The sequence below is a fragment of the Medicago sativa genome, chromosome 7, assembly GCF_051527215.1.
Source record: "Medicago sativa cultivar Bolivia chromosome 7, Bolivia_mono, whole genome shotgun sequence".
NCBI lineage: Eukaryota > Viridiplantae > Streptophyta > Magnoliopsida > Fabales > Fabaceae > Medicago > Medicago sativa.
In genome coordinates, this window is record NC_140755.1 from 89,641,240 (window position 1) to 89,663,901 (window position 22,662).

Here is a 22,662-nt window from a genome sequence, read left to right on the forward strand (position 1 = left end):
TCCTTTAAAAAAAGGCAAATGCCATCATGTGCTTCGCATGTTGGCACAACCCTAAAAAATATTACATTGCATTGCTGGATTTTTTTCCTGTGTAGTACTAGATTTTTCTTAATGAATTCCTTGTTTGCAAGAAACATGTACTTAGGAGACAAAGAACTCAATGCATTAAAGCTAGTTTCGTTGAAGTACTAGCTAGCATAGGTGGGAGTTATGTAAAAATGCATTAACTACCGAACTTATGCCATCAACAACTCTATCTATAATCTCTCAAAAAAAAAAAAAAAAAACAACTCTATCTATAATACTTTAGTTGTGACAAATCTATGGCTAGATAGATCCTTAGTTTGAGAGAAAATTGGGAAGAGGACAAGGACACGACATCGCTCTATCTTAAATGCAAATTACTGTGTCAATTTTAAGAGAATTGTTTAAAGGAGCGAGTAGAGTGAATCGTGTTAAGAGATTCTGTGTGCTTCACAAGCAAAAGGTGCTATATGACATCAACTATTTAATTAGCATTGGATATTCATAAACACTAGCTCTCACATGCATACAAGAAAACTTATAAATGACATAAACTTACCTAGAGATCATATTTCAACAGCAGTTATACCAGCAATATATGAAAATTGCTGTTGACACATATGTATTGGCTAAGACACACCAATAAATTACCCAAATACCCCTCGGCAGTTAACTGCCGAATTCTAAAGAAAACCGGCTGCAGTTAACTACCGAGGAAAACCTCGGCAGTTAACTGCCGAAATTCAATTTCGTTCACAAAACCCACAAGAAGTTCATGGCTTGTACCATTTTGACAGTATTATTCTATCTAATTCTCCACATCTTGTCTTTCATGGACACGCAGCACCAGCATGTGACTCATGATTCAAGAATTCTCCACATCTTCTTTCATGGACACGCATCATGTGACTCATGATTCAGGAATTGTAGTGCATATACTATCTAATCTAAAATTGACATACATGCAAGTTGACTCTATGATGTTTATGAACTCAGAGTCATGCCAAAATAAATTAATTACTCCACAATGGCTATATAATACCAAATCGACACAGAGAATTATATGTAGTTCATGGATCTAATAACTTTTGTTTATTTTGAGGCAATATAGCAACAATTGTACTTAAATATTAGAAAAATATAAAAATTTGTGGAAAGACATTATCCATATATGCTATTGGCATCACTTATATGCATCGTTCATGGATCTAATTGAACGAAATGGTTTCCAGTTTCCACGGCACTTGATTGCCGATGGGTGAAACTGAATTTCGGCAGTTAACTGCCGAGGTTTTCCTCGGTAGTTAACTGCAGCCGGTTTTCTTCAGAATTCGGCAGTTAACTGCCGAGGGGTATTTGGGTAATTTACTGGTGTGTCTCAGCCAATCCATATGTGTCAACAGCAATTTTCGCAATATATAGGAGGTGTTATGTAAATTTTTATTGCAAAACAGTACCTATGGTGTAGGTAAGTGTATTTTATATAGTACTACCTTTTTGAAAAAAATTGGAAATCTATTACCAATTCAGGCAAATATCTTCATATACAGAGTATATGGTGAGAGCTTCAGAGACCCAAAAATAGTGATTATAATTTATGAGAACGATTTAGTGGGAGTTGTTTTAGTTAAGAGACCCAACCAACTCATTAAGCACCTCCATTTGATTATGAAAAAAATGACAAATCTAACAAACTTCTCAATCCAAAATTTAAACCTAAATTGAGAAGGATGTGTTGGACCACATTACTAGTGATAAGACCTAAATAGCGTAGTTATAAGTGGGGTTGAGCTTCACCACACGAGCTAGTTTTTGGAGTAAAAGTTAAGCTGAACTTCTAATTCTAAGATATAAAGGTGGAATTTGAACAAACTCCTCCAATCTATATAAGAAACAAAATACGGGAAAGTCTTTAACCGCATATTTGAGCCTACAATTTATGTTTTATAATCTTATTTAACTAAAAAAGGATTTATTGTTTGGTAACCATTATTTTCTCACGAGCTTATAACTTATTTTTACTAACTTATAACATTTTTTATAAGCTTATAGCTTAAAAACGTGAGTCAGTTTCTTAAACTACTTTCATTATTATGAAAATGTGAGTAAAAAATGACAATGCTTTGAACTTGGAGGCACTACGCATTTTCACACCCAAATAAGTTTATATTTTTTCAGCCCAACAGTCCATTCTTAATACGATTTAACAACTGTTCCAAAAATTCAACTGTCGCGCAATCCCCTATAGACAGGTTCAAGTACACAAAAGGCAAACGGTCAATTCAATTCAAAACATATGCGGCAAATTGTCGCGCATCACCCCCTACGAGTCATTAACATTAACTCCCACCACAAGCTCTTATTAAAATTAATTAACTTTGAAGCCAGAAATCAATTCAAAAAGAAACAAAACAACTTGAATAGCCCTTACATTGGTCCAACACTTTTCCTCCTAAATAAGAGTATCAACGGCAATTTGAAGATGGGAAATAGAAATGGACTCACTCATGTCCACCTGATAACTTTTAAATAAGTTTCTGTTCACCAAAGCATGCGTCATAATATTCAGCCCTCCGGTAGCCAACAAAAACGAGAAAGAAGAAAGAGGGTCTTCTTGCCTCAACCCCCTCTCTAACGGAAATTTCTCGGTAGAACTACCATTCACCAAAACATAAGTTGTCGTTGTACCAATACATTCCTTCATCCACTTACGCCAGAAAAGAGAAAATTTCTTTTTACTTATAATTGTGTATAAGTAACCCTAGTCAACATGGTCACATGTTGATCACATTAACATTTTTTTAGAGACATTAACAACATCTTGCAGGCAAAAGTAACAATGCATGCAGTGGGTAAACAATATGGAGAATAATATTATTTGCACACAAATTTTGAAAACAATATTAACATCGTATGAGCTGTTCACTGTATACATTTAATAATATTTGATTTGATTCCTTAAATACATTTAATAATTGTACATGTGCTCTTCTTTTTTGACTGGTATACATGTGCACTTATTTAGAGAATATGCCTAAAGAAAAAGAAGAAAAAAAGACTTGTAATAAGTATGCGTCAAGAAAAAAAACTTGTATTTTTCTTCAGCTACATACGTACACAGCGTACGGAATTACTCTATTCTTTGTTCATATTTTTTAATTTTGTTTTACAATACTCTTTGTTCATTTTTCCGTTAGAAAGATGTCAACGAGATATATATTTTCTTCTCTAAAAAAAACGATACATATTTTCTTAAGACACTATATATAATTTTGTTATTCCAACTATAAAAATTACAAAGTTTCACTGTTTATATTATGAAATTTTGAGTTGAGAAAAAGTCGTGAACCTAATTCCATCATGCCTGCAAAAAATATTATGCAGTCAATGAATATACCACTATCTTATTGTTTTATCTATCTGCAGAGTAATTTGACCACAAGCATTTGGTTTGAATACAATTGACTAATCAAAGATGCATTATGATTCAGTCCTGGCGATATAATTTTTTTTTTTAGCTATAAGCCAGTCTCAAATAAAATATCTTAAATTATATGTATGTCTCAGTTTGGGGTCTGTATAATTTGAGTGTCAGAGTTCACTAGTCACTCGATGATTTTCTTCTGGATATGATCCCTAGTTGAACATATATAGCTTAATAGTTAAGATACTAATGTTGGATAGGTGATCAGAGAGTGAATTCAAATGTAGATAACATGATGAAGCATTAGAAAATTGCTCAACCTGCACTCGTGAAAATTCTTGTTCTAAATAGAGTGCTCTTAAATTTTGTTGTAATAAAAAATGTCAACCTGTTGGTTCCATCTTCCAAGCAAGTTCAACCATAATCACGTTCGATGACTTTATTGAGCAAATTGTCGGATATAGTGTCAGAGAAACCAAAGTTTATATATATTTTAACAAGTTATAACTAAAAAGTAAATAAATACACCTTGAGATGTATGTTGCTAAAACACACCTTAAAAAATAGTGTGTCTTCTAGCAAAAGGTTTATAATAGACCATAAATGTTCATGTACAAGGTTTTTTTTTTTTATGACAAAAGATAAAATATGAAGTCAAAAATTATTTTAATTTAAACATATCTTCATAAACTATCATGAAAATAAGCCAAAAACAACTTAATTACACACATCATAAATTGTTTACATAATTACCTAAACAGTCCTACAAATGTTAAAATATATCAATTCAAAGTGGCCCATATTGTGTAATAGATTAAAAATATGAACAAATTAATTCTGTCTGAATAAAGAATGAACAATATTATATTGAACTGTGTAAACTGAGGAGGTTTGCAGCCTAATTTGAGTTTTAGTTATCTAAGTAAATGTATTTACAATGAACCATTTTCTAAATTTAAAAATTTCAACAACCATGTGCAGGGGTTTGTGCGGTTAGTCGAGCATGTTAAAGTTGACATTTTCTAATTGATGTGAAAGGATTAACATTTTTTTTTTTACAAACATAAATTTTTTATTGGAAAATGGAGACTAATGCATGTATATTATTGCATGTTGTGCTTTTCTTTTTATCTTTTGTTATAATATAACTTTTCCTTTTGTGCTGACGTAAATATATGGTCATGATGTTTGTTAATTTGATCCACACAAAAATATACTCACGAAATTAGTTCAAATAACATATTTTGGTGAGCGTCATATTAATATATGTATGTGATTATTTTGAGGTAATCCTTTTTTTTTTGTTTTTTTGTTTTACAAAATGTATATGAGATATATAACCTAGGCTCTGAGCCAATTACATGTTTTTGAAGCCTTTCGTTTACCTAATGAATTGTACTTACGAACAAGTTTTTTTTTTCTTGTTTCCAATATAATATAACAAAAAAATAAATCATATTTTTCACATGATCAATTGTATTCAAAGACAATGTTTCAAAAGTTTCTTTCACAGTATAATTGTTTTAAAAGGAGTGCAACTTACGGTACAAATTTATTTGATTTCAATTATTACGTGACTGATGATAGCATCAATGACATTATCCATGGAGCTTTGGTCGTGTCGTGGATAATCCGTGTATAAATGGTGTTTACCCATGATAAAGCTATGGATCATGTCCTAAAAAAAGTCATAGGTGCATTATGATTTTCATAGTGTCTATTCACTTTGTGATCCAAATTCATGTATATGCCTACATGGGAGTGGAATAGTTGTCAAGAGCATCACTAACAAACAATATATGAACAAGCCCTCATACAAGACATAATAAGCCAAGCATATGAAAGTGGGTTGTGATAGAGCTAGTTTGGAACTTTGGATGAACTTTTCAACAAAATACTTTTCAAAAAGAAAATTTAAACGTTGAAAAGTGAATGTTAATATTTTTTTCTTTAAAGAGAAAACTCAATTTGGTTTTTGAAAATCAACTCAATTTAGTCTTCTATAAAAAATGATACCAAACTAGTTCGTGACATTTTTAAATTGGAGATCAATTAGTTGTTCAATTATAATAAGACAAAGACTAACTTATCATATGTATAAAAATGTTATGTACTATTTTAGGTACCATTTTTTAAAAATGACTAAAATGTACCATAAGAAAATTGTCGGGATCAAATCGAGTATAATTAATTATTGGGAAAATTATATTTTTAGTCCTTTAATTAACTTAATTTTAAGTTACAGTTTAGTCTTTTATCTTTTTTATTTATTTCAATTTTGTCCTTTTGAGCCATTTGCATATAGATTTTTAAGTTTAAAATTATGTTTTTACTTTTTTATGGTCTCTTAATCTTCAAATATATGGTTTTTCATCTATATTTGCATATGAATATTAGATTTGAAGTTTGAAAATCCATTGTAAATAGACCAAAAGAACAAAATTGAAATAAAAGAAAAAGATAAAGATAAAGATCATTAAAATATATAATTTTGCGTTAATTATTTCTCACATACTACTTACAGTATTCATTATCTATCTAGGGTGAGTTGTCAACTGTCATGCTTTGTTGTTTTTGTTGTGTACACGCTGGATTAGTTTGTTAGGCTTCCAAGTCACTGGAATTTGGAACCGAAATGGATTAGCTAGGTGGTTTAAGTGAGGAGGTAGTTTTCTTTCTTTTTTTTTTTTAAATCCAAATTAAACAACAAGCCATGATTAAAAAAAAAAAAAAAAGAACAATGATACTACCCAGATAAAACATTGAAGGGGTTGTTAGAACTTAAAAGTAGTACTATATATTTTTTATCGTGTCTTCTAGATGATACATATTAGACCACAAGAAAAAGAAGAGTATAATCAATAAAGATAGATATATACTTTGAAATGGGTCAATGGTCAAAATCACACAATTCTGCAGTAGTTTACAAAGAAGTTGGCCTGAGTAGCTCCCGAAAGCAACGTGCCTCGATCGGTCATCAGTCAAGTGTGTGTTTAAAAATCATGGAAAATACTAAACAGTGCACATAAAACATTTGTTAAAAAGTAAATATAGAAATGGTGTTGGAAAACGATGAATACAACTTTATAAAAGTTTCAAAAATGATGTTTTCATTGTACTATTTTTAACTCTGTTAACCATGTAACAATTATCAGGTGAACATTAATTGAACCATCTAAGCAGATTATTCATCTGTCACTTATTAGAGCCATTTTACAATTTTTTCGTCTTAAATTATTTGTTCTTTTATGATATTAGAGGATCGTTCTTTGGGAAGTGCAAAGAGCTCAACCGAACTGGGTCTTCTAAAGTGATGAGCCACAAGAAAAAAATTATTGCTCAATATCTCCACCCCCACTCAAAAAAGAAAAATAAACATGTTTCATGTTTCAATTTCTAAGTAAAAAAATCATGTTTCATGTTTCTATTTCTAAGTTAAAAAACACGTCTTTAGTAAAAAATAATTGCTAATTTTGATTTCAGTGGCTAATAATCATTACACGAGTGTTATTTTTAATTTAAATAGAAGATTAATCTTTTAAAAAAATTGTGCGTTTTTTTATTTATTATAGGACTATTTTTACTATGAGAGCCGAGCCTTCAGTTTCAAAAGGACGGTCCTGGATATTAGTATAATATTTATTAACCTTTTTTGCTAACATAGTAGTTATATTTTGCAATTCAATCATCTAACCAATTTATTAATTAAATTAATAAAGAAGTTTTAGCAAATGAGACATATTTTATCATTAAAATCAACACTACTAATAATTTACATGACTCTAATATTCCAAGAATAGTCAAAATTTTGATACAACCATGTAAGCCATTTTCTTCCCTATGCAATTCATAATTTTCATAAAGGAGTTTGTGTCGAAAATGCATCATTAAAGACAGGGTTCGTTCCTACAAATCCGGAGGTTCGGTTCTGTAAATGAAAAGAGGTCCGTAATAAAATAAAAACGTATTTTTTTTTAAAAGAACAATGTTCTATTTAAATTTTTTTAAAAGATAAATACAAGGTGCCGTATATATGCGATACACCCAAAGGTGAAAATCACTACCGTATACATGAGGAACCTCAAACCACCCTCCCAGAAAAACACTCACCTAACACCAAAAGCAAGAAGACTCAATTCTAATAGGCCTAAAACAAGACAACAGAAGAGGAAAAGGAAATCAAATCAGGGAAGAAGAAAACGAAAGTCTGATGGAGTGATGGTGATGGAATGCGTTGTATCAGAGAGAAATAGAATAAGGAATTTTTTTTAATGGGGTAGTACTACTGGGCTATAATTTTTTTTTGAGGCCCATAACTTGGGGAGACCCGGTTCCATTGAGCTCCTTGCACACCCCAAGGTCCGGTCATGGTTAAAGAACTCAATAAATAAATAATATCGTAAAAGTTGTGCATTCAATTTCTTGAAGTTTTTATTTTTTATTTATTTTTTACTTTTGTATTCTTTAATATGTACCTTAAGACACAAGTTAAGATGACCTTTTCATGTATTTTGTTCATGTAAATATTATTTTTGTGAATATTTCTGCCACCTAAATTTATCTTTAATATCTACAAATATAAAGATTTGTGCATTCAATTTCTTCAAAATAAAAATATATCTTCACAACTCTTGACATCTTCTGCATGACTCATTTAGTTATTGTTGTAAAAAAAAATACTAATTTTAAATTACTATTAAATTATTAATTTCAAAGATTATAGATCTAAATATTTTGAATTATTCATGCTAACAAGTTGAACTGATGTGTTCACAACCTTGAAACAAGTCGAATTAAAAAAAATGATATTGATATCAGGTCGAGTTTCAAGCTTAATAAATTTTTAATGAGTTAAGACCAGTCAAGTTCGATTCAACTCAAGAGTCAGGACCTTTCCTTTCCGGTCCAAACAAATAGGAGTATCAATTCTTGAGTATAATTTTGACCACATTGTTGTCAAATAAACAAATGCTCATGTTGAAAAAAATAAAATGATGAAAATATAAAAAAGAGTAATGTTTGCAACAATCTCTCTAATATTCAAGTCAAACCAACGCCCTTAGAAAGATAAAAATATTCTCTACAATTTTCATGTTTGCACCAAAAACCAGTTCAAAACAAAAACGAGTGAAAAGACACGAAAACGCAAAAACAGGGAGCACTGACCTGTGCAGCTCGCAACTGCGAGTAGTTTTGCTCGCCATTGCGAGTGCTCGCAATTGCGAGTGAACTTTACTCGCCATTGCGAGTTATGACAGTTCCTCTCGGGAAAAACCCCATTTTCACCCCAAAACCCGCAATTTTGACTTCCCAATGCCCAAATTTGATCCCAAAGTTTGTCTAAACATTTCTAAACATGAAAAGGCACTCAATTCCATATAAAATTTGCCCCAAAACATTCTCTTAACAAAAATCATCATTTGACCCATTTTTCATCAAATATTCAAAAACAACACAAAGTCATATCAAACTCTCCAATTATGATTACCCAATGTTTTAATCATCAATAACAACATCTATCAACAACAACAGCAACTAAACATCATGAATTCATCAACAATTCATCACAACAACATCTCATATCACCATTTTTGGACAAAAATGCAAAGTATACATATAACCACCACTTAGCTTCAATTTTGCTCCTAGATGTTGAATCCCCTCTTTGCCTTCTAACCCTTGTTGTTGTTCTTCTCTCTAGCCTCTATCTCTTCTCTTCCCAAATGAAATGAAATGAATAATGTTGTAAAACCTAATTTCACCAACAACTAGAGTTTATATACATACTCTACTCAATTGGGCTTATCTCTCAAACCTTAATGGGCCTAACCCATTTCTATTCTAACACCCAAAGTGTCACTACTCACTTAATGGTAATTTATAACACTAACGGTCACTTAATGGTAATTAAAATAATTACTACCCCCTCTCTAGTAACTTGGTAAAATAACACTCTTACTAAGCACTAAAAATAATCCTCATCCAAAATTACAAAATTACCACTGCTCTCAAAATGACCAAAATGCCCCTAAGTCCAAAATGACTAAAATACCCTTCTACACCGAATTCTACAATTCCCAACCAAAAATACACACAGAGGCAAATAATCACATAAGAGCACATATACCACACATAAATAAATAATAAAATAAAACTAGCGAAAATCGGGCTGTTACATCACACAAGGACGCCATGTCTGCATGGTCTCCGACAGACATGAATCAATTAAAAGCGCATTCAATGACCCACGAAATGGTTGGCAAGAAACTGGTTCAACTCATGTGTATTGCATCCGACACATCAAGCAAAATTTCATGAGGGCAATCAAGGATGCAGATCTTAAGGATATCGTCAATAATATGGGTACGAATATTATTTTACAGCTTTTTTAATTTGAGTAATTATTAACTATAGTATCTAACTTTTTTTTCCTTAACATACAAGATATGCCCTAAACATACCCTTGTTCGACTACTATCGTGGTATAATCCAGAAGGCAAATCAGCATGCATTAGATTGGGTGGACAATATACCAAAGGAAAAATGGACTCAAGCATATGACGAGGGTCGACGATGGGGCCAAATGACAAGCAACATAGTTGAGTCTTGGAACTCTGTGTTTAAGGGAACACGTAACCTCCCTGTTACACCTATAATCCAATCAACATACTATAGGTTGGCGCGTCTTTTTGCGGAAAGGGCTCAAGGAGCGTTTGCAAGGGTAGGTTCTGGAGACGTGTTCAGTGAATATTGCCAGAATGCACTTAAGGATGACATTATAAAGTCCAACACACATCATGTCGAACAGTTTGACCGAGAGATGTATACCTTCTCTGTTCGTGAGACCATCAACTACAGGGAGGGAAGGCCAATGGGAACTTTCAAGGTTGACCTACAAGCGGGGTGGTGTGATTGTGGAAAATATCAAGCCTTGCATTTGCCTTGTTCTCATGTCATAGCCGCGTGTTCTTCTTTTCACCATGACTACACAACCCTAATTCCAGACGTGTTCAAAAACGAGAATGTTTACGCCATCTACAACAAAGCATTCAAAGTAGTCCAAGACAAGAGTTATTGGCCCCCATACGAAGGTCCCGAGCTTTGTCATAATCCAGACATGCGAAGACTAAAGAAAGGTCGACCCAATAGTACTCGCATTAGGACTGAAATGGACGATGAGGTGGAAGAAAGAACACCGACACCGAGACTGTGTGGGTTGTGTCGGCATCCTGGTCATATTAGGAGAAATTGTCCGACCATTCAAAATCGGTAGTTTATATAGTTATGTATTATGTGTTCAACCAATCTTTTATAAGTATTTATGACCTTTGTTTTTTTTTTACCTTTAATCAAATTTCGTCATTTAAAAAAATTAAGCAGTTTTGTGATTTTAATGTTTATTTTTACTATGCAAAAGAAGTAGAAATGTATGGAAAAATGATTGTGAATTTGGATGAATTTTATATTGTTTTTATAATGCCAAAAATAGAAAAGACGAAAAATAAATGAAAATTCATTACTGCAATTCCAAACTGCGGTAATGAATAAAAAAATTTAATAAAAAATAGACAAAACCTGTTCACCTGTGTCCAGTCTGCGATGCGTGTCAGAAAGGAGGCTCATTACCGCAATTTGAAACTGCGGTAATGAGGAAAACGACAAAACAAAAAAAATACCAGAAAGGGGGTCATTTCTGTATATAAATGTCAAAGGGGGTCAGATTTGGAAATTTTTTTAGGAACAGGGTCGGAAAAAAAAATCACAATTAGTACCTTGACTTGGAGTAATGAAAACATAGTTAACACCAATAAGCACAAATACTTTGTTGTAATTAAAAGCACATTTATTTGGTGGGTGAATATTGATCAAGGCAATGGGACATCAATAACAAACTTCAACATCCATAGTCAAAGTCTCAAAATTCACCAAATATCCTTTTGTCTCTTTCCCTTTCCCTTCCAAATGCTAAAACTCATGAAACCTTTATCACTCACTCTCACCAACCCTTTCCATTTCCACTTTTCTTCATTCTAAAATGTCCCTTCTCTTCCATTTCCTTCCCTTCCTTTTCCTTCTCCTCACTTTCCCCTCCATTTCCTTCTCCGCCACAACATGCCCCCTCAACATAACCATCCTCCGCCACATCGGCGACGGTTCACCCCCTTCCATCTCCACCGGTACACAGTGCCAAACCATACTCCAAGCTCTCCATCTCGTCCAAGCCGACTACCTCCGCCGCACCGGCTTCTTCGTCCCACCTCTCAACGCCTCCGAAGCATGTTGGTCATCTTTCCAATCTTTCATCGATGAATTTCAGCCTAATTTCGATATCCGTTCCTCTTGCGGTTTTCAAACCTCGTGGATCTCACAAGGTTGCATGAACATCACAACCAAAGAACAATTTGAAAAACAAATTGCTAAACCTGCACTTCATTCTCTTCAATTGAGCTGTAACGTTTCTTTTGAGAGCAACGATGCTTGTGCTCTCTGCAACCCTACACGCTCTGTAGCGCTTACTTATTTGACCGGAGTTACCGTCAGTAAGGTCTCCGATTGTAGTTCTTACACCGCCATTTACGCCGCTTCACTTTCCGATGAGTCTGGTCTTACTAGCGCTGGAACTCTTAGCTGTTTGTTTGGTCTTGATTTTTCTTCTTCGTCGAAATCTAGTAACAAGAATCGAAAGTTAATTATTGCTCTTGTTACGGTTTTTGCTTTTTTAGGATTGTTGTTTTTTGTTGGATTTTGGATTTTTCTTAAACGGAGAAAGAGTATGAAAGAGAAGGGGAATCATAATAGGACTGAGATTGTTGTACGTTTAGGTTCGGGTTTGGATTCGATGAATCAGAGTACTACTTTGATTAGGTTTAATTTTGATGAAATTAAGAAAGCAACTAGGAATTTTTCTAGGGATAATATAATTGGGAGTGGTGGTTATGGAAATGTTTATAAAGGTTTGTTGAATGATGGAACTGAAGTTGCATTGAAAAGGTTTAAGAATTGTTCTGTTGCCGGTGATGCTAGTTTTACTCATGAAGTTGAAGTTATTGCTAGTGTTAGGCATGTTAATCTTGTTGCTTTAAGAGGTTATTGTACTGCTACTACTAATTTAGAAGGTCATCAGAGGATTATTGTTACCGATTTAATGGAGAATGGGAGTCTTTATGATCATTTATTTGGTTCTTCGAAGAAGAAGTTGAGTTGGCCGGTTCGTCAGAAGATTGCTCTTGGCACGGCTAGGGGTTTGGCTTATTTGCATTATGGGGCTCAGCCTTCGATTATTCATAGGGATATTAAAGCTAGTAATATACTTTTGGATGAGAAGTTTGAGGCTAAGGTAGCAGATTTTGGGTTGGCGAAGTTCAATCCGGAGGGGATGACTCATATGAGTACTAGGGTGGCGGGAACTATGGGGTATGTTGCTCCTGAGTATGCATTGTATGGACAGTTGACAGAGAGGAGTGATGTGTTTAGTTTTGGTGTTTTGCTTCTCGAGCTTTTGAGTGGAAGAAAGGCGCTTGAAACAAATGAGGATGGCCAACCCACTGCATTCAGTGACTTGGCTTGGTCGTTGGTTAGAAATAATAGGGCTTTGGATGTTATTGAAGATGGCATGCCAGAACCTGGTACACCAGAAATTCTTGAGAAGTATGTGTTGGTTGCTGTTTTATGTTCACATCCACAGTTATATGCGAGGCCAACGATGGATCAGGTCGTTAAAATGCTGGAGACAGATGATGAAGCAGTGCCATCAGTAGTGGAAAGGCCAATCCCTTTTATTGCTGGGAGACTTGATATCGAGAAATCTGCTAGCAATAACTCGGGTCAGCTCTGCAGTCCAACTGGTTATCAAGCATATACAATGCAATCCCAAAGTTGGCGTGCTTCTACTTGTAATGAAGAGGAAGAAAACTCAGAACGTGCTTCTAATTGTAAGGAAGAGGAAGGAAACTCGAAACGTGCTTCTAGTTGTAAGGAAGAGGAAGGTAGCTCAGAACGCAGGTCTGTAAGTAAAGATTGAGATTGATGAAATATTAAGATTGTATTCCACTAGTTTGTATCAGCTTGATTTGTTTATATATTTAGATTTTAGATTGTATGTTTTCTGAAGTGTTTTCTGTTGTAACTTGTAAAGCTTTAAAAGGATGTACAAAAATTGTTTTTCACTTTTTTTTGTAGAATTGATTTGATGGCAATAGAATATTATCAAGTTTTGCATATAGTTTGATTTCAGATCAGGTGACACTTTTAGAACTTATTCTTGCCAAATATGACCAATAACAAGGTTTTTGGCTTATTATGCCGTCTCATTTGTTGACCGGTATGTCGGCTTAATTTCATACTACATTAATTAGGATAGTCAAATGGTAAAGCTTAATTAGGCTGTCATAAATGTCTGTCAAATGTGTGTTGCAACTTGCAACCCTTTTGTCTGGAGGCCATGATGTTTATACTCCGTCTGGACTCTAATAGTATAAGCAACTTGCATGTTAATAAAGAGGGGTAGAATTGTTCACAAGTCCTAACTCAACTAGTAAACATGTCGAAATTGCTAGACTGGATATCGTGATCGGAGTTTAAATCCTGATTCTTTCACTTATGTGTGAGTTTTCAACGACTACTGGTGGGCTTTGATTCCATTTTGTTCATCAGAAGTGAATGTCAATTTCTTCAGGGCAAAAGTGCAAATAGGTTATTATAACACTTGAGTAAGCATAAAAATAGAAACTAAAAAAGACAATCGTTATGAGTTCACAACTAAATTAAAAAATAATTAGTATGTAGATAAGGAAATTTTATAATTATGGGTTAATCCAGGTGGTCTATGTTTGATGATGGGTTGGATTATTCTTATTCTTGATTACTTGTCCAACTGGTTTTTTTGTACAATAGAACTTGACCTCCCAACATCATTGGCTACAATAGACATTAAAGAGCTGGCAAGAATATTATTAGGCAAATATACTGATTCCGTAGTTTGATTATTAGGATTGTAATAGGTGGTGTTAACATAAAATAATGTCTTATTATTGGATAGATCTTGTAGGCAATAGATTGAATAATAAATTATATAAGAATTGTTGTACCAAAAAAAATATACTATTAGATTTTTTTAGCGGAAAAAAATACATTACTGTTGCATTTAACTATTCCTTTTTCTAACTTTCTTAATCTAAATAAGTCTTTGGACACTATGAGATCCTAATCCTCAAGCTGTGTCAACAAGAGCCATTCAATTTTGCTATATGAGGTTGAGGTAAATGGAAAATCTAAAATTCGAACCCCAGTTCCTATATATCGTATTGTATCCAACAACTAAACTACGTTCACGTACATAAATATAAAAATCAGATAAGCTGTAATAATGCTTGTATTAACATTATAGCGGCCGCCCTTTTGAGTTTTGACTTTTGAACATCACCAAACCCGTGGAGCAAAGTTGAAACTTGAATATTGTGAGGTAACTTCATAGAACATTGCCACAATAGACAACACTAGTGTAACTTGTTGCGTAATAGCTCTAAAGTCTCTCCTAATGTTAGTGATATTATATTACTCACACGAGACAATAAGACAAATAAGATGCAACAAAGCTTTTGTACAATGCTAGTTTTATTACTTCTCTTCTCTACCCTTAGATATAAGTAAGACGAATTATGCGTTTTAGTGAAAGTGTCCATTTCACAATCCATTCTCATACTGAAGTCAATATTTCTACTGTCATATTATAACGTTCGTTAATCATTACCACATTGTCACGACCAACAACAGTCCATCAGAATTAGTAGTTCTTCGCAAAAGTGCCTTGTTTTTTTTCTCGTCAATTTGTTCCTCCCAACTTAAAAGTTTAATTTTGAATAAGTAAGTACTCAATTTTGTCTTTTATAATTTTCTCACGGCTTAATTAGTCTCTTACCAAAAATAATACGCAAATTAGTCAATAACATTTTTATACGCAAATTAGTCCTTGATTCATTATAATAGAGACTAATTTGTCTACATTTTGAAAATGTAAAGGAATAGTTTGATATTACTTTTTATCAAAGACTAAATTGAGCCGCAAGAAAATTGCAGAAACCAAATTGGGTCTTTAGACTTTAATTTGTTCTTACACAAGTCATTTTTTGTCGAAGACTAAATTGAGCTGCAAGAAAATTGTCAGAGACCAAACTGGGTCTTTAGACTTCAAATTGTTCTTACACATGTCATTTTTTCCGCAAAGGCTTACTAATGAAAATGGAGGGACAATTTTATTGATAATATTTTTGTTTAATTATGTACAAAGGTTACAATGTGTATTTATACACATATGTCTAACGGTTATATTTAGAGTATAAGGAAAGGAAAATACATATTTTCATAAATCAAGAGGTTTTAAATGAACCAAAGGTTGAACAATTTGATTTGTTTTTACTCCATGGATGAATTGATGTCGAACATTTCCTGAGATTTTCTTTCAATGACTTGATATAATGTCATAAGTAATTCCTTACTATGTTTAACTTCAATTGCAACAATTAAGGCATTCCTTGAAGTGTTCATGTTTGGATTCTTGAGAAATGTTAGCGACACATTCTGTAACATTTTCTCTAACACCAACTTTCTTATATGTGAAATTAACGTGGGACTCGTTTGAGAAACTTCCCAAGGAGAAAATGAAAATTTGGAATAGAAGAGGAGAAAATTCGATGCAGAGGGTACACTGTATGATAGTGAGGATGAGAAGAATTTAATAATTAAAAATCATGGTCCCTCATAAACCACATATTTTACTTGTCAATGTACGTTAGTTCCTTGTCCTCTCAAAGTCCAGACATGAGATCTAGTTGGGCAACTTATCACGAATGCGACCAAAAATGCCAGCCATGTCTGGATTGGTAAGTGTCACGTTTATTCACAGTGGTTTGTTTGTTTGTATATTGTTTATCATAACAAAATATATTTAAGCTGGAAAAAAAAACAAAACTAGGGATTCAATTACAGATTATTTAAAAGATCATTGATCTAGTTACAAATTATTTAAATCAACTGGGGGTCCAATTAAAAATATTTTTACATATAAATTATTAAGTACAACTTTTTCTCATATCTAACCATAAGACTTCGTATTAAACAAAATTTAAGGTGAAAGAATGATCTCCTAGTTTCAAAACAGAAAATATACCTTAAGACTAGCAATAATGGCTTAATACATGCTTTGGTCCCTTAACTTATTTTTGAATTTCATTTTGATCCCTTAACTTTAAACTGTCTCAATTTGGTCCCTTAAGTATCTCTCCGTTTACCAAAGTGGTCCCTTCCGTTATGTTTAATAAAAAAAGTTAAATGTGGGACACGTGTAATTTTGTCATTTGTTGAGAACAATAATTACAATGGATTTACATACAGTAGTGGACCTACAATTCGAAACTTTTGGTACAAAGTAACCATTGGGTACAAAAATTGTCATTTTACTACTATATTAAATATTTGGAGTTTAAAACTTTTTAATTTAATTTTTTTTTTTAGAAATTTTTTTAATTTAGACATTATTTAAAAATATTTGTATAATTCATAGATTTGCAAAGTAATTAAACATAAATACATTGCATTCCTTCTTATTTTTTTTGAGTGATTGAATAACATTCCTTCTACATAAATAAAAGCAAATGCTTAGCATTTGAGTCATTTAGATATTTCCTATACAGACACAGTCACAATCATAGTCATCAATACTACCAAGGAACTAAAAGATTGTACACACACAGGTTAAGAGTGAAGATGGATATCAAAGAGGATGTGGAAGGTGGCAAGCAGAAAGGAATAAGAGAACCATTGATAGGGGAACAAAACAATCAACTTGTCCATGCAAGCAAAGATCATCATCATCCATGGATGGTTTACTTCACCACATTCATTGCAGTTTGTGGTTCTTATGAATTTGGTGCTTGTGTAAGTCTTTACTTCTCTGTAAATCAGCAATAAGAAGCACTGTTTTAGATGAAAATCAGTTAGAAGAAGTACTAAAAGATGCTTGATTGCTTGGTAGTTTAATTGACTAAAGAGTTTTATAGAGTATGTGTTTAATTTCTCTGTGGAATTGTTGTTATTTTGTTTTTTCAGGCTGGATATTCATCTCCAACTCAAGAAGCTATTAGGAAGGATCTTAGTCTGTCTTTGGCAGAGGTAAGACAGTAATGATTGAAAAATTGATTTAATTGCATGTACCTTAGGATTAGATTAATCAAAATATAGGAAATAGACTGAAAATGGTAATTATACAGTTGAACCTTGGCTGCTAGTATAATCAATTTGCAGCAAGAAATACAAACAATGTTTAGAGGCAAAAAACTCATGATTATCATGTACTCAAAGTTTGTATAACTTTTACTTAACAGATTTGATGTAATTTTCTTTGCCTTTTGCGGATTGACTAAATGCAGTACTCCTTGTTTGGCTCCATCTTGACATTTGGTGCGATGATTGGTGCAATAACAAGTGGACCTATTGCCGATTTCGTTGGAAGAAAGGGGGTAATTTCAGGAAAATGATGTTAGATATTTTGGAATTAACTTCCAAATTGTTAATTATCTTTATTATGTGGGGTATCCATAAAAAGTTTGTTTTGGAATATATATGCAGGCAATGAGAGTGTCAAGTGCTTTTTGTATTGCAGGGTGGCTTGTTATTTACTTTTCTGAGGTACTTTCATACTCCAAAACTTAAGTGATTTTTTTTTTCCGCCATAATGATACTCCAAATAATATCTGAACTTTTTTCTTCCCTTTTATAGGGTCCAGTGCCTTTGGATATTGGGAGACTAGCAACAGGATATGGAATGGGGGTTTTTTCATTTGTGGTTGGTTTTTAGTTCTATTTGTTCAATGAAATGATTCTCAAAATTTTATTTTTAAACTGTTGACTTTTAATTTGATGTGTTTCATATATAAGGTTCCTGTGTTCGTAGCAGAAATTGCGCCAAAAGAACTCCGAGGTGCCCTGACTACCTTAAATCAGGTATATTTTTCTTACACATTGTAACTTCATGATCACAATAATAACTAATATATAAGTATTTGCATTGAACTTAGCAATGACATATAAGTTTGTTTTCTTCTTCTTTTGTAGTTCATGATTGTTACTGCTGTATCAGTGTCATTCATAATTGGAACAGTACTTTCATGGAGGGCTTTAGCTATAATCGGTCAGTTTTCTTTGCAATTTAAAATATAATTCCACTAAGAAGAAGATCATATGAAGTACAAAACTTAGAACATTATAAATTAATTGAAACTTTTCAGTACTAAGTAAGTGTTTGCAATTGCAGGCCTTATTCCCACTGCTGTGTTGCTTCTGGGTCTGTTTTTCATTCCAGAGTCTCCTAGATGGCTGGTAAGTAATAAATTTTCATATAAATGTATTTAGATGAAAACATGCAGTGGTTATTTAGCATAACATCAAGATTACCAAGTACCAACCAAATAATGAATGCAGGCAAAGCGAGGACGCGCAAAAGATTTTGTGGCAGCATTACAAATACTTCGCGGTAAAGATGCTGATATATCTGAAGAGGCAGAAGAAATTCAGGTAACTGTGTGTTAGTGTTGGATATTATTATTAAGTGACCTTGCCTTCAGGCACAATAATAAAGACAGAATTCCAAATATAATGCAATTAAGCTGGCGTATCTGTCACTGCCACACAGGATTATATAACTAGTTTAGAACAGCTCGCAAAACCGAAGGTGCTGGATTTGTTTCAAAGAAGATATTTACGCTCACTCACGGTATGTAGCTATAATTCCACTCTGAATATCAGTTCATTTTCTTCAAGAATGTGTGTGGTGGACTACTAGGTTGAGAGGTGGAAAATAAAGTATTGGTTGAATATGATGTTTTATTTTTCACTTCTCATATTTGTTCTATTAAGCAAATCTGAAGTGATTTCCATTCAAAATTTTCATCTTCCTATTTTTCTTCATGAGTAGATTGGAGTAGGGCTTATGGTTTGCCAGCAATTAGGGGGAATCAATGGTGTTTGCTTTTATACTAGTAGTATTTTTGATCTAGCAGGTACTTAATTCTGTAATTGTAACTCTTCATTCCAAGTTTAACACCATCATACTTTCTTGCATATCACGTTTTGCATGTAAACTATAGCTCAAAATTAAAGCATGTTTTAAAACTTGAATAACTTTCATGAGACACTCAGATTTTTATTTTGTTTTGGTTTATTGGTGTATTTTTGTCATAGGATTTCCTTCTGCGACGGGGAGTATAATATACGCTATCCTTCAGGTTCTTATTTTTAAATTAACCAATAATTCTTGGAAAATCTGATTTGTGTTTCCCCCGAATCCAACTCAACCATGATTTTTATTTTCACAGATTGTGATCACAGGTGTTGGAGCAGCCCTCATAGATAGAGCAGGCCGGAAGCCCCTACTTTTGGTAAATTTAAAGCACAAACAGCTTATTTTTATTTTCATTTGCTTATCTCCACTTCATGTATGATACTCTTATTGTTATTTCTTGGTTTCGATTAGGTATCTGGATCAGGATTGGTTGCAGGATGTATATTTACAGCAGTTGCATTCTATCTCAAGGTACATCCCAACTAAGAACTTTACAGCTTCAAGTTTTTAATCCTAATATTTATGTAAAATTGATATCCTTGTGCGAGTAACAGGTTCATGAAGTGGCTGTGGGAGCAGTCCCAGCACTTGCCGTAATCGGCATATTGGTATGGCTACATCATCTTTCTTCGCTGATGCATTTTTTATATGTATCTCATAAATATGAATTCATGTAACATTGCTCTTTCTACTGCTGATATTAGGTCTACATAGGATCGTTTTCAATAGGAATGGGAGCAATTCCATGGGTTGTGATGTCCGAGGTACTCCCCCATCCTTTCCCCACTTTCAGTTTTTAATATCAATAAGATGAGAACAAGAGAAGAGATGCAAATTAGTTAAATAGTTACTTTTCCTAAAACAAGTTGCACTTAAGAAGTAGCAAAATGTTGATCCCCGACTGGAACTGTTTTTCTTTTTCTTTGACCTGGAGAGGATCTATTTATGCGTGTTACTTTGCTAAATCAACTTCGAATTCGCCGGTTACAAAATGTGTCCTCTTAGTAAAAAGACGGCATAAAGTTTGCTAAAAATTACCTTATGCTGCAGATATTTCCAGTCAATATTAAGGGGCAGGCAGGAAGCATAGCAACATTAGTGAACTGGTTTGGTGCATGGTTATGCTCCTATACTTTCAACTTTCTCATGAGTTGGAGCTCCTATGGTAAATACTAATACATTATTTTCCAGCTTTATTTCATTTAAAAGACTAATGATCACTGACCAGAATTATTATATGATAATCATTTTCCCATTTAGTTCAAGAAACCAATAGAACATGCAAGTTTACTCTCTTCAAAAAAAAAAAAACATGCAAGTTTACTTTTATTTATGATTTTCAGGTACCTTCGTTCTTTACGCTGCAATCAATGCACTGTCTATATTATTTATAGTTGTAGTAGTCCCAGAAACCAAAGGTAAAAGCCTTGAACAATTACAGGCAGCCATTAACGCATAGGAAGTTTGCGATTTGTGTAGTGTTTGGTGGAAATTGGAACAACAAAGGATGAAAGTTGATGATTGAATTGAAACACTAGCCTTGTTTTTTATAGTCTGTTGGCTTCAATATTTGATGATTGAATTCACTAGCCATGATTTTGATTATAATTTGTATTGGTTTTCTTAATGTCGTTGATTCATGAAATATACTCTAAAGCAGCCTTAATAGTATAATGCCTTAACTCTAATACATTCATCCTAATGTAAAGGACCAAAGTGGTTGACGGAGGAAGAGTTAAGGGACCAAAACGAAACCAAAAAATAAGTTAAGGGACCAAAACGAAACTTTTAATAGTTAAGGGACCAAAAGAAAACCAAAAAGTAAGTTAAGGGACCAAAACGAAACTTTTAATAGTTAAGGGACCAAAACGAAACCAAAAAATAAGTTAAGGGACCAAAAGAGTAATTGAGCTTATTAGTTAAAAAATATGGTCAAAGTAACCTATATGAATAATGCACATTGTAAAATTGCAACATATATTTTGAAAAGAAGGGAGTAACTTAGAGCGGAGGAAGTACAATTTTTAATTGATTCTTCCCTCAGAAAAAATAGTAATAATAGATTCTTGTCTACAAGTAACAACATAAGATTCATGACTGTTACATAGTAATCTGTACATAAGATAGTTGGAATTGGAGGCGCAATTTATTTGATTGAGAGTCGGAATTGATATTAAGATATGTTCAATTCCAATCAAATATACAAATATAGGCTAATTTCGTAATATTATATATGCTATATTTTCAAGAACTTATTGAAAAGTTTGATTAATATTTGGCTATTTTCAAAACCTTATTGAAAATTTAATGATATGAGGACCAAATTAATTTGTTTCTACAATTTTAAAGTTATTTTAAAGTTTTTGTTATAGACAAATGTTTTTCAAGAACTTATTGAAAAGTTTGATTGATATTTGGCTATTTTCAAAACCTTATTGAAAATTTAATGATATGAGGACCAAATTAATTTGTTTCTACAATTTTAAAGTTTTTGTTATAGACAAATGTTTTTCAAGAACTTATTGAAAAGTTTGATTAATATTTGGCTATTTTCAAAACCTTATTGAAAATTTAATGATATGAGGACCAAATTAATTTGTTTCTACAATTTTAAAGTTTTTGTTATAGACAAATGTTAGTTAGTTTTTTTTTTTTTTTGAAGTTTTTTTTTGAAGAAAGACAAATGTTAGTTTGTTATTATTTGTTACGGTAGATGGGGAAATGTTAGCAGTCAGAATCGAACCCTAGACTTTCTTCCTAATCTTTTTCAATGTCCCGACCCTTTAACCACATGACTACATCTTCGGGAACTAAGCATAACTTGAGGGTATTTACTCTTCCTTCATCTAAACAGTTAGACAAATTAACACTGCGCTAATTCCTAAATTAATGAGTCTGAATAGTCAGGAAACCACGTAAAGTCACATCAAGGATTCCATCGTATCCTGAAGGTGATTCGCTGGTATAACCCTTTTGCATCCAGTTGGCATAACCGGTGGAGGGGAATCAAACCTAAAGGTTAGTGTGTCCCACACACACTTTGCAATTTATGTGCACATTTCATCATGTTCATCTTCATCATCTTCTTGGTCAAGTTATT

The 22,662-nt window shown here is 33.0% G+C and overlaps 2 protein-coding genes and 1 pseudogene across 3 annotated transcripts; all 3 read left to right on the top strand.

Annotated features, from left to right (window-relative positions):
• Positions 1-7,519: 7,519 nt before the first annotated feature.
• On the top strand, positions 7,520-10,869 carry LOC146909998 (uncharacterized). The gene is made up of 3 exons (XM_085729398.1): positions 7,520-7,669; positions 9,607-9,811; positions 9,892-10,869. The coding sequence occupies exons 1-3, from the start codon at positions 7,520-7,522 to the stop codon at positions 10,719-10,721; spliced, it is 1,185 nt and encodes a 394-aa protein (XP_085585524.1). The 3' UTR covers positions 10,722-10,869.
• Positions 10,870-11,465: 596 nt separating this feature from the next.
• LOC146909999 (putative LRR receptor-like serine/threonine-protein kinase RKF3 pseudogene) lies at positions 11,466-13,668 on the top strand (annotated as a pseudogene). Its single transcript, XR_015019929.1, has one exon. The product of XR_015019929.1 is annotated as a putative LRR receptor-like serine/threonine-protein kinase RKF3 pseudogene (transcript).
• Positions 13,669-17,115: 3,447 nt separating this feature from the next.
• Positions 17,116-21,207, top strand: LOC146910000 (Major facilitator superfamily protein). The gene is made up of 18 exons (XM_085727912.1): positions 17,116-17,380; positions 17,552-17,614; positions 17,872-17,961; positions 18,071-18,130; positions 18,222-18,287; positions 18,380-18,445; positions 18,557-18,632; positions 18,756-18,820; positions 18,923-19,015; positions 19,134-19,214; positions 19,416-19,500; positions 19,682-19,725; positions 19,816-19,878; positions 19,974-20,033; positions 20,117-20,170; positions 20,267-20,326; positions 20,613-20,727; positions 20,906-21,207. Exons 1-18 carry the CDS (start codon positions 17,210-17,212, stop codon positions 21,019-21,021), a joined length of 1,428 nt encoding a protein of 475 aa, XP_085584038.1. The 5' UTR covers positions 17,116-17,209; the 3' UTR covers positions 21,022-21,207.
• Positions 21,208-22,662: the final 1,455 nt, after the last annotated feature.

Excerpts from the sequence above, each read along its gene's own strand:
- LOC146910000 (XM_085727912.1), top strand. The coding sequence starts at position 17,210 with ATGGATATCAAAGAGGATGTGGAAGGTGGCAAGCAGAAAGGAATAAGA. Across the intron at positions 17,381-17,551 it reads CTTATGAATTTGGTGCTTGT|GCTGGATATTCATCTCCAAC; the intron begins GTAAGTCTTTAC and ends TTGTTTTTTCAG. Across the intron at positions 17,615-17,871 it reads TTAGTCTGTCTTTGGCAGAG|TACTCCTTGTTTGGCTCCAT; the intron begins GTAAGACAGTAA and ends GACTAAATGCAG.
- LOC146909998 (XM_085729398.1), top strand. The coding sequence starts at position 7,520 with ATGAGGAACCTCAAACCACCCTCCCAGAAAAACACTCACCTAACACCA. Across the intron at positions 7,670-9,606 it reads GAAAGTCTGATGGAGTGATG|CGAAAATCGGGCTGTTACAT; the intron begins GTGATGGAATGC and ends AAATAAAACTAG. Across the intron at positions 9,812-9,891 it reads GGATATCGTCAATAATATGG|GATATGCCCTAAACATACCC; the intron begins GTACGAATATTA and ends CTTAACATACAA.